This window comes from Zosterops lateralis (genome assembly GCF_965231275.1).
Source record: "Zosterops lateralis genome assembly, chromosome: 20".
Lineage (NCBI taxonomy): Eukaryota > Metazoa > Chordata > Aves > Passeriformes > Zosteropidae > Zosterops > Zosterops lateralis.
The window spans coordinates 5,647,017-5,660,231 of record NC_139780.1 but is presented as its reverse complement, the minus strand read 5'-3'; the positions used below and the strand labels follow the sequence as shown (position 1 = coordinate 5,660,231).

The 13,215-nt window shown below is 49.2% G+C and overlaps 1 protein-coding gene across 4 annotated transcripts; it reads left to right on the top strand.

The window, feature by feature from the left end:
* The first annotated feature begins 3 nt into the window (after positions 1-3).
* KYAT1 (kynurenine aminotransferase 1) lies at positions 4-12,141 on the top strand. 4 transcript variants are annotated; one of them, XM_083875936.1, is made up of 15 exons: positions 4-104; positions 2,760-2,850; positions 4,440-4,561; positions 6,760-6,818; positions 7,769-7,919; positions 8,209-8,358; positions 8,683-8,813; positions 8,891-8,987; positions 9,303-9,423; positions 10,061-10,137; positions 10,370-10,459; positions 10,803-10,989; positions 11,190-11,266; positions 11,433-11,519; positions 11,915-12,141. In XM_083875936.1, exons 3-15 carry the CDS (start codon positions 4,478-4,480, stop codon positions 11,981-11,983), a joined length of 1,380 nt encoding a protein of 459 aa, XP_083732062.1. In that variant the 5' UTR covers positions 4-104; positions 2,760-2,850; positions 4,440-4,477; the 3' UTR covers positions 11,984-12,141. The 4 variants fall into 4 exon arrangements, with proteins under 4 accessions (XP_083732062.1, XP_083732064.1, XP_083732063.1 ...); XM_083875938.1 differs by having other exon boundaries at positions 2,760-2,851; positions 4,431-4,561; positions 8,683-8,769; positions 8,859-8,987; XM_083875937.1 differs by lacking the exon at positions 2,760-2,850.
* The last annotated feature ends 1,074 nt before the right edge of the window (positions 12,142-13,215 follow it).

The window sequence follows — 13,215 nt, the reverse complement described above, 5'->3', positions numbered from 1 at the left end:
CCGGGCAGAGCTCAAAATGGCGCCGGGCTTAAAGGAGCCGCCTGAGTTCCTCCAGCCGTCACTGAGAGCCTTCAGCTGCGGTGCCTGAAAAAAGTGATTCACTGGTAATTATTTTTACTTCTCTGACGCAATGGAGGACAAGCGCGCAGCATAATTTCTTTTTAAATTCAGAAAGAGTGGTTCAAAGGCATTCATTGTAATTTTATTAGTGTACAGCGGGCGGTTCTGAGTGGTTAAGTGTAGCCAATTTTAACTTGTAGACACCAGTGATGTCTGTAACAATAAGTGTTTCTGTGGTTTTCTAGGAATATTATAAGTCTTGGCAACTTCCTGTATCTATACAGAGGTATATATATAGGCACAGGACCTATATCAGAAAAACTGGGATCCCAGTGCCAGGATATAGTGCTGTAGACCCTAAAAAGCCCAGTGCAAGAGCTTTTTTTTTTTTTTTTTTTTTTTTTTTTTTTTAGTTCAATGCTAATTAAGAATTCTTCATGTCCAGATGCATTTGTTAAATTAAAATTACCTGAAGAAAAAAGAAGGTAGTAATTTTCCTTGAGTTTTACCATAAAAGGTACAAAGTCAGATGTGTCCTTTACATCACTGACCTCATCCAGATGTTTCTGCTGAATTTCAAGAGGGCATTAAGGTGAAGTTTCATGATACTGTTGGACCAATATAAAGTCTAAATCCTGACTGAGAACGTGGGGGCTTGTGTCCATCCCCTTTTCTCTCTGCCCACATCTCTTTGTCCTTGCAGGACCTTTTGCCCTCACACCCACCCTGAGCCGGTTCAACTCATGGACCTGACAGAAAATTGGCCACTTTTCTGCCAAATTTGCTTTTTGCTAATATATCTATTCTAACGAGCTCAGTTCACAGGCAAACAACAACCAGGGAAGGCACAAAGCTGGTGAAGGACAGGGCAAAGAAAGCACAGGAAAAAATGCCACTGAGCCACCCAATGGCTTAGGATGTGACATGAACATTCTTACAGAGCCAAGTTTTCCTTCCATTTGTTTGTTTCAGTGTTTGAGTTAAACAGAAATTGAGAAAACAGAGTTTTCCTCCCCCTGCAGACATTCCCTCCTGCTTAATCACCTCGGGGATGCCTGTGGGATGTCGGGTTGGGATCGGGAACCTTTGGCACAGTGGATACAGCTGCTTCCTTTCCCCATGGCTCACTTTTTCCTGCTGTGAGAGACAGATATTATCCGGGAGACTTACACAGCCTGAATCATCACTGTAGGTCAACCCTTGTCACAAAAGGAAGAGGGGAGAGAGGGCAGTTTTCCCCTCACTGCAGCAACTGTCAGCGCTCAAACACCGATGGAGAGTTCAGCTCCCGCACTGAAATCGCTGCCTGGCCACCCACAGCCCAGGATCTGCTATAGGTTGTGTCATGGCAGGAGGACCTTACACTTATCCTTTCCTTTCTTTGATAATATTAAGCCTGCAGGATTAAATTTTGGAGAGGATTTTGACTTAAAAGTTCATTTTTCAAAATGACCAAAGGCTTCACTCAGAGGGAAATTCCCTGCCATTGCCATGCTGAAGTATTTACAACTGTGAAAAAAAAAAAAAAAAAAGTTCGCTCTTTAGTGTTACCCCTGCCCTTAGAGGGGCAACACGTTGCGACGTGGGAGCGGACCTTCACAGAGGACGGCAGGCAGCAGCTTGGTGAAACATGGAAGGCTCTTTATTATCTGACTCCAAAGGCTTATATACATTTTGTACAGAGGGCCAAGATTGGCCCAAAGAGGTCACAACCTCCTGACTCCATTGGTCAATATGACCATCAGTCAAGTTCTCTCTCAGAGGACAAGAATGCAAAACATACAGGTAAATTCTAAGAATACAATATTGTTTACATGAAGCAGCGTGAGAAGCTGCTCCAAAGACTCAAACACTTGAAAGCAAGAAATGCAGGGGTGACACTTTAGAACTTTTTAAATAATAAGGGACAGAAGGGACAATAGCCAGCGCTAGGGTGTTTTTTGGCATTCAGCCAAAGAACACACCTTTAACTTAAAACAATGTTCTCTATAAACTGCTACATTACTGGAGGTACATACATATTAATGAGCTCACCTATTATTCAAACATTCTTGTGAGATTTTGATATTCCAAGGACTCTTTTGTTTGGTTTTAACCTCTGATTTGTCTATGTGACATCCTGTAGATTAGGTCAATATATTTTATTTCTTTTTGTGGTTCCATCCTGTTGTTTCACACTCCCTGATAAGAGGGGTTAATAAATTCTTCTCTGGTGCTTTGCTTTTTGTCACTGTTATCACTTGGACAGGCCAGTTAGCAGATGTGAGAAACAACAAAATTGTTTTACACCATTTTCTGAGTTAATTACATCAAAGCATTTTAACACTGTATAATCTTTATTTTCATATTTCGCTAAGGCCTATGATATTGTATCTATTTATTGCACTATCATTTATATAGGCTAAACGTTGCATACATAAACTGAGAGATTATATTATAGTAACAAGCAGCTAAAAGGAATTATAAATTGTACCATATCAAAATACTTGTAACCAATAACAACATGCAAAAGCTGATACATAAATGCAAAAGCCAATATTATACTGCATTTATAACACAACCAAATCACAAAAAAAAATGCCATTATGGTTATGCCAGCGTGAGCTTCCACCTGAACAAGCTGGGATATTTCCCCAGGCAGCCAAACCCCTCTGAGCTCACAGAGCCTTTTCCCGGTGCGCTTTTCCCCTCCCCACCAGGGTTGTGGCTGCAGTCCTGCCTTCCTGCGGCCTCGGCGGCTCCTCCCAGGAAGTCCCAGCCGCAGATGAAGCCTTTCGGGCAGAGGAGAAGGCAGGATGTGTGCCAGGGCAGCCTGCGCGGCTGTGACAGGCTTTGCAGCGTAAAGCAGCGCGGCGCAGCTCGATGTAAGTTGGTTTTGTCCCCGCTGTCCCTCTGGCAGCTGCTTTGTCCCCGGTGTCAGCTCCTGCTGCTGCTGCTGCTCTCGCCGTGCAGCCGCCCTGGTCCTGCGCTCCTCCTGGGCACATCCAGGGACAGCCGCGTCCCCAAAGCCTCCCGGGTGCACCCCCGAGCTGCCAAGGGGGGGATTGAGCAGCGCCGGGATAGAGAAGGCTGCGACCCGCGGGCTGGAGATGGTCAGTGGCCAGTCCCCGAGGTGACCTTCTGGCTGTCACCTCCAAAATCCTCTGCTCAGTCCAGTGAACCCTTCCTCTCGGCTGCTCCCTGCTGCTGCCCCCAGCCCTGTGCACAGCTCTCACACAGCTCTATAGTTTGCTGTAATCTGATAAAGCCTTTTTTTACTGCCACATTTTGATTTTGTCCCCTGCAGGGTAGGTCTCCTCATTCCAGGACTCCTTTGCTTTGCAGTGTCCCCCCACATCTCAGTGTCATGCAAGCACAAGGTGGAGATTTCATAGTCACGAGCAATATGATGCTCCAGCTTCCCATTTTTCCATAAATTGTGCTGTTTTTTCCCACTTGGCCAACAGGTGTGAAACCTCACTGGTCTCAGCTGGCAGCTTTGCACTTTTTTTAGAAATAACAAAATATGCAGACACTGGGGACTCAAATCCTGCAAGTAAGGATGGAAAGTGCCCTTAGGAGTATTGAGAGCTTACCTGTGAGCTGGTCAGCTTCAAACTTGTTTTAATTAATTTTTTGGCAGATAAATAAATTAATTAATGGCTGGTCATAATAAAGGTGCATGCATCCTCCCTCCTCATTGCTTTTATCTCAAGTACCTAACAAAATATTAACTTATTTTAGTTAAAATCCTGCATGTTTAAGTAATGCTGTAGAATAGTTGAAGGAACCTGAGGTGAAGGAACAGGCTGCATCTTAGACACAGAAATTAATTTGTTTGGGGCCTTGAAGGAAAGATAATCACCAAAATCTCTTTAGAGATAGAAAGTGACATCCTTTAATTAGTTGGAATGAATTAGTTAATTGGAATAAAACTTGTGACTAAACCAGAACTGCAGCAGCTGAGAGGCCAGAGATTCTCTGTGTGGGCCAGGAAGGTGAAGGTGCTGCAAGGGAGGAAGGGCAGAGGCAAGAGTTACCTGGGCTCAGTGACACTGGATGGGGAGCTGATGCTCAGTTCCAAATTCCCAGAGGATGTCCTCTCACTGGTGTCCATACCACTCCCATCTATGCAGGTGAAAGTGGGGAAGCCTGGACTGGGAGAGAGGAGGCAGAAATCATGTTTGCCCTTGTGATCCTTATTCTATGTGTCATGGGCACAAAGTTGGACATTGCAGTGTTGGACATTGCAGTGATGACACAAAGCTGCTCGTTTTGCCTTTTCCTCTCTGTGGCAGAACAACCTCTGCTTCGTGTCTGGGCCTGCCCCACCGCAGGTTTTCTTTAACCCTGTGGAGCAACTGTCTGAGCCCCTGTCCTTTGTCTCCGGGGAATTGCAGGTCTGTGCCTGTAGCAGTGAGGCAGCAGGAGCCGTGGTATGCTCAGGAGAGTGGGACCGTCCCTGCGTCACTTCTTGCTGGAGAAGAACAGCCGTGCTGGACGTAGCTCCTGCTCCAGAGAGGTATAGAAAGCCCAGTGGGACTGCTCCTGGCTGGCAGCCTGCTCAGGGCAGCTCACCTTGACAGCAAGAGCAGACAGAGCACATCAGGAAATGCCACTTCCTCTGTACCTGCTTATCTCCAGGGAGTGTGTTTAAAGAATCCTCATAAGTAACGGGATATCCTTCAGAGAGGAGAAGGCTCCTTGTTTGTGGAGTTGCTTCATCTGATGGTCTCTACTAGAGCCTCTTGGCTTGCAAAGTACTTGGAAAATATCAGCATCCCACTCAGAGATCCCAACATGCAGAGCAAGGCAGTCACACCCAGCAGAGAGTCAGTGGTGGAAGATCATGGATGCCAAATCTTCTGCATTGGCACTCAGCTCTCCTGTGTGGGTGCTAGGCAAACTGCACCTTCTGTCTGTAGACCAGAACAGGCTGAAACAGATTTGAGGGCTGCATGGTCCTGAGCCTGTGTTGCTCTCCATGGCAGCATCACACACAGGCTGGGGACAGGATGGAGGGGACATCAGAAAAAAAAAAAGTATTTGTTATTTCTGTTCCTGAAGCAGACAAGGCCTTTCCTCAGAACTGGGAATTTCAAGGCTTAAGGCACCTTCTTCCTACTGATGCCTGTCACACTTGGTCATCTGTTAAATTCTCTGACCTGTGGCCTGCAGCAGCCCCACCTTGCAAGAACAGCACTGGAGCGGTTAATATTTTACCTTCAGTTATCTTTTACTTCCCAAGACATAAATCCTTCTGCTCCTACCCAAATCAGCTCAGGCATGGGGTCTTGTGACTGTAACAGCCATGAGCTTGTGTGGGGAGGAGGAGAGGAGAGGGAGAGGGAGAGGGAGAGGGAGAGGAGCCAGTGACTTCTGCTTGTCATTGGCTGCCTGCCTGGCACCAGAGTGGAGCAGAGTCCACTTCCTGGTACCCTCTGAAACACAGGCTCCTCAGCAGGGTGTTTGCAAAGATCTCCGGTAAGGGCTGAATCTGTATAAAAATCTAAGGACCTCAGCACAAAATATCCTTGAGGCACTACCCAAATTCTCGTGCAGTGCTGTGGGAAAGGCAGAGGGGAGCAGGTAAGTCCTGCTGCAGCTGAGTGTTGGGAGGAGGCTGGCCCAGTATCCCCCACACCATCCTGGCACAGGAGAGCACAGACCCTTGCACATCCCAGCTCTGCATCTCACCTCAGCTGCTTTCACATGCCTTCCTTGTTCCAGTTCAAATGTATTTTATTTGCTGTTGTGACAATGGTTTTCTTGACTCATTGCTTCAGGGCTGCCCTCCTCATCCCCCCATGCTGGCTCTTTCTGGTGCACTGAGCATCATTTGTCTCCAGTTTCCAGCCCCTTCCCTCTCTGGGTACCTTTTCCCTGCTCTGCTCAGTTATTTAATTCTGTCTCTGCCGCTTTTCATCATCCTCGTGATGAATTCCCCATAAAGCACATCTAATTTTCTCCCACTGTGCTTATCCAACTGGAAGGAGGGCTTTGCTTTCAGTATTTCCTGCTGTCTTTCTCTCCACTCCCCTGGTCCATGATGTACATGGAAATAACAAACAAGTCACGGCATGGTGCCTCAGTGTCTCTACATCACACTGACCTCTGTGCTGTGCTCTCTCTTCCCTGTACCTAGTTACTGCTTGGGTTTGACATGGACTTTAAATAGAAAACTCCTCACATTTTATAGGATCTAGAGCAAGTCCCCTCACCAAGTGCTTCATCAGGACAGAAGAGTATCTACTTCTGCTACTTCATAGAGCAGCAGATAAATAGTTTGGAATAAAATAGTTTGTTCTTCTAGGAAAAGGAGGTATTTAATGGCTTGTAGAGTAAGGAGGTCCTTCCAATGAAGATGGAGAGGTTATGGAAGGTAAAAGCTTGAGGTCTGGGGTCCTTGGCCTGGCTGTTACAGTCTGGCTGAGCTTGACCCCATGACTAATCCCAACAGGTAATGAGGTTTAAGGCATTGCCACCTCCCCAGTGAGTGTACAAAAGCTTCTCCTGTTCATCTGTTTTCCCAATTCTTGTTGAAACTTTTAAGTGAAAGCAGAAACCACTGCAACAGTATTACTGCTCCAAGGTCAGTCAGGAGCAGCCCATGAAGCACTACTAAAGGGCACACCTGTTGGGGAAAACTTCCCTGGGGAGGCCATAGTCCCTTTGTGGCCTCATTTAAAAGCTTCAAACTCTCTTTCTCACTCTCTGCAGGCAAAAATGTCAAGGCCAGTGCAAGCCCGGAGGCTGGAGGGAATAGATAAAAATATCTGGTGAGTTTAAAGAATATCTGGTTTACCCAGGTGGTAGATGTGGTTTTAGGTATCCTAAAACAAGATTAAATCCACAGTAGCCACACAGCACAGAGCAGAAGTTTCCCTCAACTGTTTTGCATGTGTTCAGGAAGTACATCAGAGCAAGTTTGTCCCAGAAGACTTTAGTGTGAGTCAGCTGTGTACCTGCCGCTCTCACTTCATGATGTATCAGGTGTTTTGCACCTCTGGGCAGGCAGAAGCATCACCCTCCCTCTGACCCATCCACCCAAATGATCCCAGTGTCACCCAAATCTGAGCCAAGTGCTTGCTGCACACTGGCTTCAGCCTGGCACCTGCTCCAATCTCACCCTGGGGCACTGCAAGCGGAGAGGCAGGGAAAGGGCTGCTGCAAACGCCATTCCCATCCTGCCAGGTACAATGTGGCATTGGGAAAGTTGCATGCTGGAAGAAGACATTTAAAGGGTCTTTCCCCAAGGCCCTGCTGTGCCTGGGTTCAAGCTACAAACTGCCAGTGAGCTGGCTCTTGTTTGATTTGAGGTGAGCAACGAGTTCAGCCCACCTTGCCCTCGGCAGGGGCCTTCCCAGTGTCTAGTTGCTAAATTTTGCAGAGCTGGTATGAGCTTGAAAACCTCCCAAGTCCCCTCCTGCTCAGTCCAGTGTAATCAGAAGCACCACTTTCAGCTTTCAGCTTTCAGCTGTGACCACACACTGACCACAGGAGTTGTTTCCTGGGGGAATAAATTAAAACCATCCCTCCAGTGCAATAGTTCATCATGCTTGGTTTAATTGCAACAGGTCTGAAATGACCTGTGCTTGCTCCTGCCTGCCTGTGAGCTCTGCAGGAGGGACATCAACCCCACTCCCTTCCAGAGGGATGCTGCATGCAGACCTGGTGCCAGCACACTGCTCAGACCCCCTGAAAGTGCTTTTATTTCCTTTCTCTCCAGGGTGGAGTTTGTAAAACTGGCTGCTACCTACTCCAAAGTGAACCTGGGCCAGGGCTTCCCTGACTTCCCTGCACCAGACTTTCTGACAGAGGCATTCTCCAGAGCCCTCAGCGGAGGGAACCACATGCTGCACCAGTACACCCGTGCCTTCGTGCGTGGACACATCTCCCTCCCCAGCAGTACCCCCTCCCTCCCCATCAGCCCTGGCTGCTTCAGAGCTCATCAGGCAGCAATCAACAGGAAAAAATATGGGGCAAAACACACATCCAGCCTCAACCCATGCCCACTGTTCCCAGTAACCCTGTGCCTTACTGGAATGTTTGAAGCAGCTGGGCTGGAAGATCTCACAGGGCTCTTGGCATCCCAGTCCCCTTCCAAGGATTCATCCTTGGTTTAGGAGTCTTCTCCAACCCAATTCCCACCCTCCTCTCACCCCACAGGGCCACCCACCTCTGGTGAAGGTCCTAGCCCAGTTTTTTGAGAAGCTGCTTGGACGAGACTTGGATCCTATGACCAATGTGATGGTGACTGTGGGGGCATACCAGGCCCTGTTCTGCTGCTTCCAGGCTTTAGTGGATGAAGGCGATGAGGTAACCTAAGACTAGGGCTTGTTGCAGGCTGGTTTTCTTTGTCCTTTTCCAAAGCAAAACTGGTTTTATCCCCATTCTGCAGTACTTGAGCTTCCAAAGGAGGAAATTGTCTACTGCAGGGCACTGCCTCATTTCTGTATAAAGCAAAATAACCCTTTTAGTGCTGAGTGGTGGTGTCCTTCCTGACACTGTCCACAGGCAATGCAGGTTCTGCATTACAGTAATGAAGGGATTAAAATGTCCTGTCCCTCCCATTGCTCTCTGCACTCCTCTGGGAAGGTCTGAGCAGGACCAGGAGGATGCTGACATGTCTCTTTCTTCCAGGTGATAATCATTGAACCCTTCTTCGACTGCTACCAGCCGATGGTGAAAATGGCTGGTGGGACACCTGTGTTTGTCCCTCTGAGACCGGTTAGTAGGTGGAGAAGGGAAGAGTCACAGCAGTCAGCAAAGAGGTGAGTGGTAAATGAAGCAGACACAGAGTCCCATGTTCTCTCTAGAATCCTCCAAAAGACGGAAAATTGATGTCTAGTGCAGACTGGCAGCTGGACCCAGCTGAACTGGCTTCTAAATTCAGTGAACGGACAAAAGCCATTGTCCTGAACTCACCCAACAACCCTCTGGGGAAGGTAACACTGCTGGGCCCTGGAAGCTGCTGGGGTGCTGCAGCCACATTTGCAGTGCAGCAGTGACTCAACCTGCCTTGCACACAAGGGAAGTGGGTGTTGTGGGGGCTACACAAGCTGTGCTCAGTCTCCTGGTGGTTTTAAGCCTTGTCTTTTGTGCCAGCAATGCTTTTGCTCTGTTAGACCACTACAGCCAGCTCCTGCCCTCCCTGGCGTGGGAGATGGGTGCCAGGAGGATACACACAACCTTCAGGGACAAGCAGAGGCAGGCAGGGGCTCAGAAATGCTCCTGCTGTCTCTCTGCCGTGCCTGCTGCAGGTGTTCAGCCGCGAGGAGCTGGGGTTGATTGCAGAGCTGTGTGTGAAGCACGACGTGCTGTGCATCAGCGACGAGGTGTACGAGTGGCTGGTCTACGACGGGAAGCAGCACATCCGCATGGGTACGGGGCGGGGCCGGGCTGCTCAGGGCAGGGAATGGGGATTGATTTCACTGGCTAATCCCAGGAAATCCCACTGGAAATCTCAGGAGCTGCCTGCCTGCACAGCTGTACTAGGCATGATAAAAATTCCCACTGGAGGTATTTTGCTGCACTTCAGTCTCAGCCTCCAAACCAAGTCCTAAACAGAAGCTCTGACTTCAGAGCCAGTCAGAGGAGAGGTCTAGAACAAAAAGGCCCTTGGCTCCAGCAAAATGGACTTTTTTCCCATGCTTTGTGAAGCCACAGTTTTCTGAGCGTATCTAGTTTCAGGAAATCCATTTCAACACGATTTCAGCCTGTTCTTCCAGCTGGAGTCACATGCCATCACCTTGATGCAGGGTGATGGTGCTTGGCATCTCTGAGAGCCCCTGAGGCTTTCGCATGCCTGTGAAAATGCTTAATTAAAAAGAGATGCTCTTGAGAAACCTGTCTGCCTGCTTGGGATGTGCTTTGGAGCTCATCCAGGTGAAAGATGTGCTGTGAACACGAAAGATCACCGTGGATTATGGTGGACAGAGAGCTCCCATGTGCCATTACTGCAGCCCAGAAAGGAGCATGCTGAGCTCTGCCATTGGGGTTTCTCTCCTTTCATTGCCAGCCAGCTTGCAAGGGATGTGGGACCGCACGGTGATCATTGGGAGTGCTGGGAAGACCTTCAGTGCCACTGGATGGAAGGTGAATATCCCATGTGGCACCTCGTTGTGTCCCCTCCCTGTCCCTTTGCCATTGCGCAGCTCCAGGGACACTGCAGCCACACTCAGCTTTGAGCCTGAGGGTCTGAAAGTACCAGAGGTGCTTCATGAAAGTTCTGTCTAGAAAATACAATGAAACCAGCACAGACAAAGAAAGAGGAGCCTGAGCAGGTACCCAGAGACTCACCGTCTTCATCCTCTTCTTGTGGCTGCAGGTGGGCTGGGTTGTGGGACCTGACAGGCTACTGAAGCACGTCCGTACTGTGCACCAGAACTCAGTGTACCACTGTGCCACAATTGCCCAGGTAAGGCAGCTCCCTGCACCTGGCCCCGCAACTCCCAAGCCCTCAGAGCAGGGGTAAGAGATGGTGTTTTTGCCCATGGCTGACCTGAAAGGCACACACAGGTGATTCGTGGTGCCCTGGAGAGGCTCTTTCCTCTCTCCCTACAGCTGTCCCATGTCTGGGAGAAAGGAGAGAGTCCAGCCTGCCTGGGGTATATTCTTTATCTTGCATTGACAGATCTAAGGGGCAGTTCAGAGGGGCTGGAGGCAGAGAGCTCCCAAATCACCTGTGAATTGCAGGAACTTCAGTTCCCTAGAAAGCCCTGACCATCTTCCCACTGGGCAATGCTCCTCTCTCCTTACAGGAGGCCGTGGCTCAGGGTTTCCAGAGGGAGCTCATGCTGTATGGAAAACCAGAGAGCTACTTTGTCCAGCTGCCCAAGGAGCTGCAGCAAAAGAGAGACTGGCTGGTCAGGAGCCTGGATGGTGTGGGGATGAAACCCATCATCCCCGAGGGCACCTATTTCCTGGTGGCAGACATCTCCCAGTTCAGTGAGTCACCTGCAGTCCTGCCCAGGTGGGCTGGGTGTGGGGGGTGGTATTACTGGCAGGGACAGGAACCTGCATAAACCATCATCAAAGCAGGGATGGACTGCATGCTCTGCATCCAAGCTGCAAGGATGTGGGCTTGGGGCTCAGCTGAGGCTCCTGGGAGCTGCCCCAGCCTCTGTCCTGCTGTGCTTCTCCTGCAGAATCTGATGTCCCTGATGTCCCCAACTCAGATGAGCCCTATGACCAAAGATTTGCAAAGTGGATGGTCAAGAACAAGGTAAATGGGTCTGGCCCTTTCTGCTGCCTTTGCCCTGGGTGGGTTTGTGCCCACTGTGCTGGCTGTGCCCACCCAAGCTCATGGCTGGGGGTCTGGAGTTCACCCACACTGGGGCACAGCAGGCTGCAGGGCAGGAGCCTCATCTCCACGTGCTTCCTCTTCCCAGGGGCTCGCTGCCATCCCACTCTCTGCTTTCTACAGTGAGGCCCACAAGAACAACTACAGCAACTTCATCCGGTTCTGCTTTGCTAAGGTGAGACACGTGACAGCACTAAGGAAGGCAAGGTTGGAGCAATAATCAGGGCTGGGTTAATGAGAGAAATGACAAGAAGAAATGCAGGATGCCTTGAGCGTTGGAGCCCCACCATGGCATTCCAGCTGGAGCAACCACTCCTGCAGACACATGAGCTGAGCTGGGGGCAGCAGATGTGCCAGGGCTGTCCTAAACTTTGTCCCATCACCATCCTACATTTCTTGGCCAAGGAAGGGACTCTAGGTGCCCCTTTAGCTGTTCAGTGGCTGTGCCTGTCTCACACTGAACCTGCAATGCTCCAGAATGAGAACAGGATTTTTGCATCAACAATGGCTCCCATGAAGGGGAATAGGATTTGGCTGGGAGCCACTGACCAAACTTGTGGTATTTTTTAGGAGGAAGCTACACTGAAGGCAGCAAATGACATATTGCAAAAATGGAAACAGGAGAAAACCAGCTCCTGAATACACTGAGAGAGAACCAGGCTCTCCTTGGTCCTCATCTGCCCCAACTGCTCTTCACTTGTCTACAGACCTCGATATGTTCTTACTTCGGTGCTTTTAACATTTTCTGTCAGACAAATGGTTAAGTTTTTCCAGGCCCAGGGCCTGGGGGACATTTTCAGTCACTGTGAAATGATTTCAGGAAATGAGATTTTGTGTGCACTGACAGGATTTGACATTTCTTACATGTAAAAACTTTGTTAATCAGTTCTGGGATGCATCCAGCAACACAAGTGAGGATGGTTCCTGGGGTCTGTCTCACCATTGAATTCTGAAAAGGTGTTTCAGGACCTACCTTTAAGGCCATGCTGGAGGGTTTGTGTGGCTTGTCTTGCTCCACATTCCCACTCAGGGCAGCATTTCCACCAGCTCTCACGTTCCCATAGGACTAGACAGTATCATCAGCCATCAGTAGGGTGACTCCTATGCTCCTGATGATTATAAACCCTGTGAAATGACATTTCTCATCATAAACTATTTTCCCACTATTTTTTTTCTGTGCATCTCTGGGGAAGATGACTACACCATTGGTTTCCCTCCATGAAAGAGGCTTCCATCAGTAGCCTGGCTATTGTCAAACCTTTCAAATTACTGCTGGCACTTTCTCAGGGCTTGGCAGCACGGTCCAGGCTGCAGAGCAAAACCTTCTGGCCTTTGACAAGTGTACATAATGGCAGGGGAGGATGGGCACCATGGCCTTGGCTTCTACTGCTGGTGGCCACCACAATCTCCCACTCAGTGAGCTGGTGGGGTAACATGAGCAATTCTGGAGAGATAATTCTTGCATCAGTGTTGATTTCAGCCTGGATAAGAGTGTAAAACATCATCATCAACCACGCTGACGTTATGTGTGACAGACTGTGTGTTGAGTGTTTGTAACAGTTAAGTTAATAAAGTGGAGTTACTGCAATTGTGGAAGAGTAAATGTCTCTGTAATGGCTGCAGGACTGATGGAGCTCTCTTTGAGAGCTGCCTCATCTGTGCTGGGCCCTGTGATGGTGGCTATTTGTCCCACTCAGGCTGGTGGGGAGAGCTCTGCAGGTTTTCCATATTGGGCTGCAGCTGGTGGTACCAATCCCCTGGGAGGCAGAGCTGCGTGGGCCAGCAAGAAGGAAGGGGAGAGGGAAAGAGGCAAACAGCCACCTGTCTTTCCTGGTGTCCCACCTCACCTGCTCAGCCTGGGTGGGTGAAGG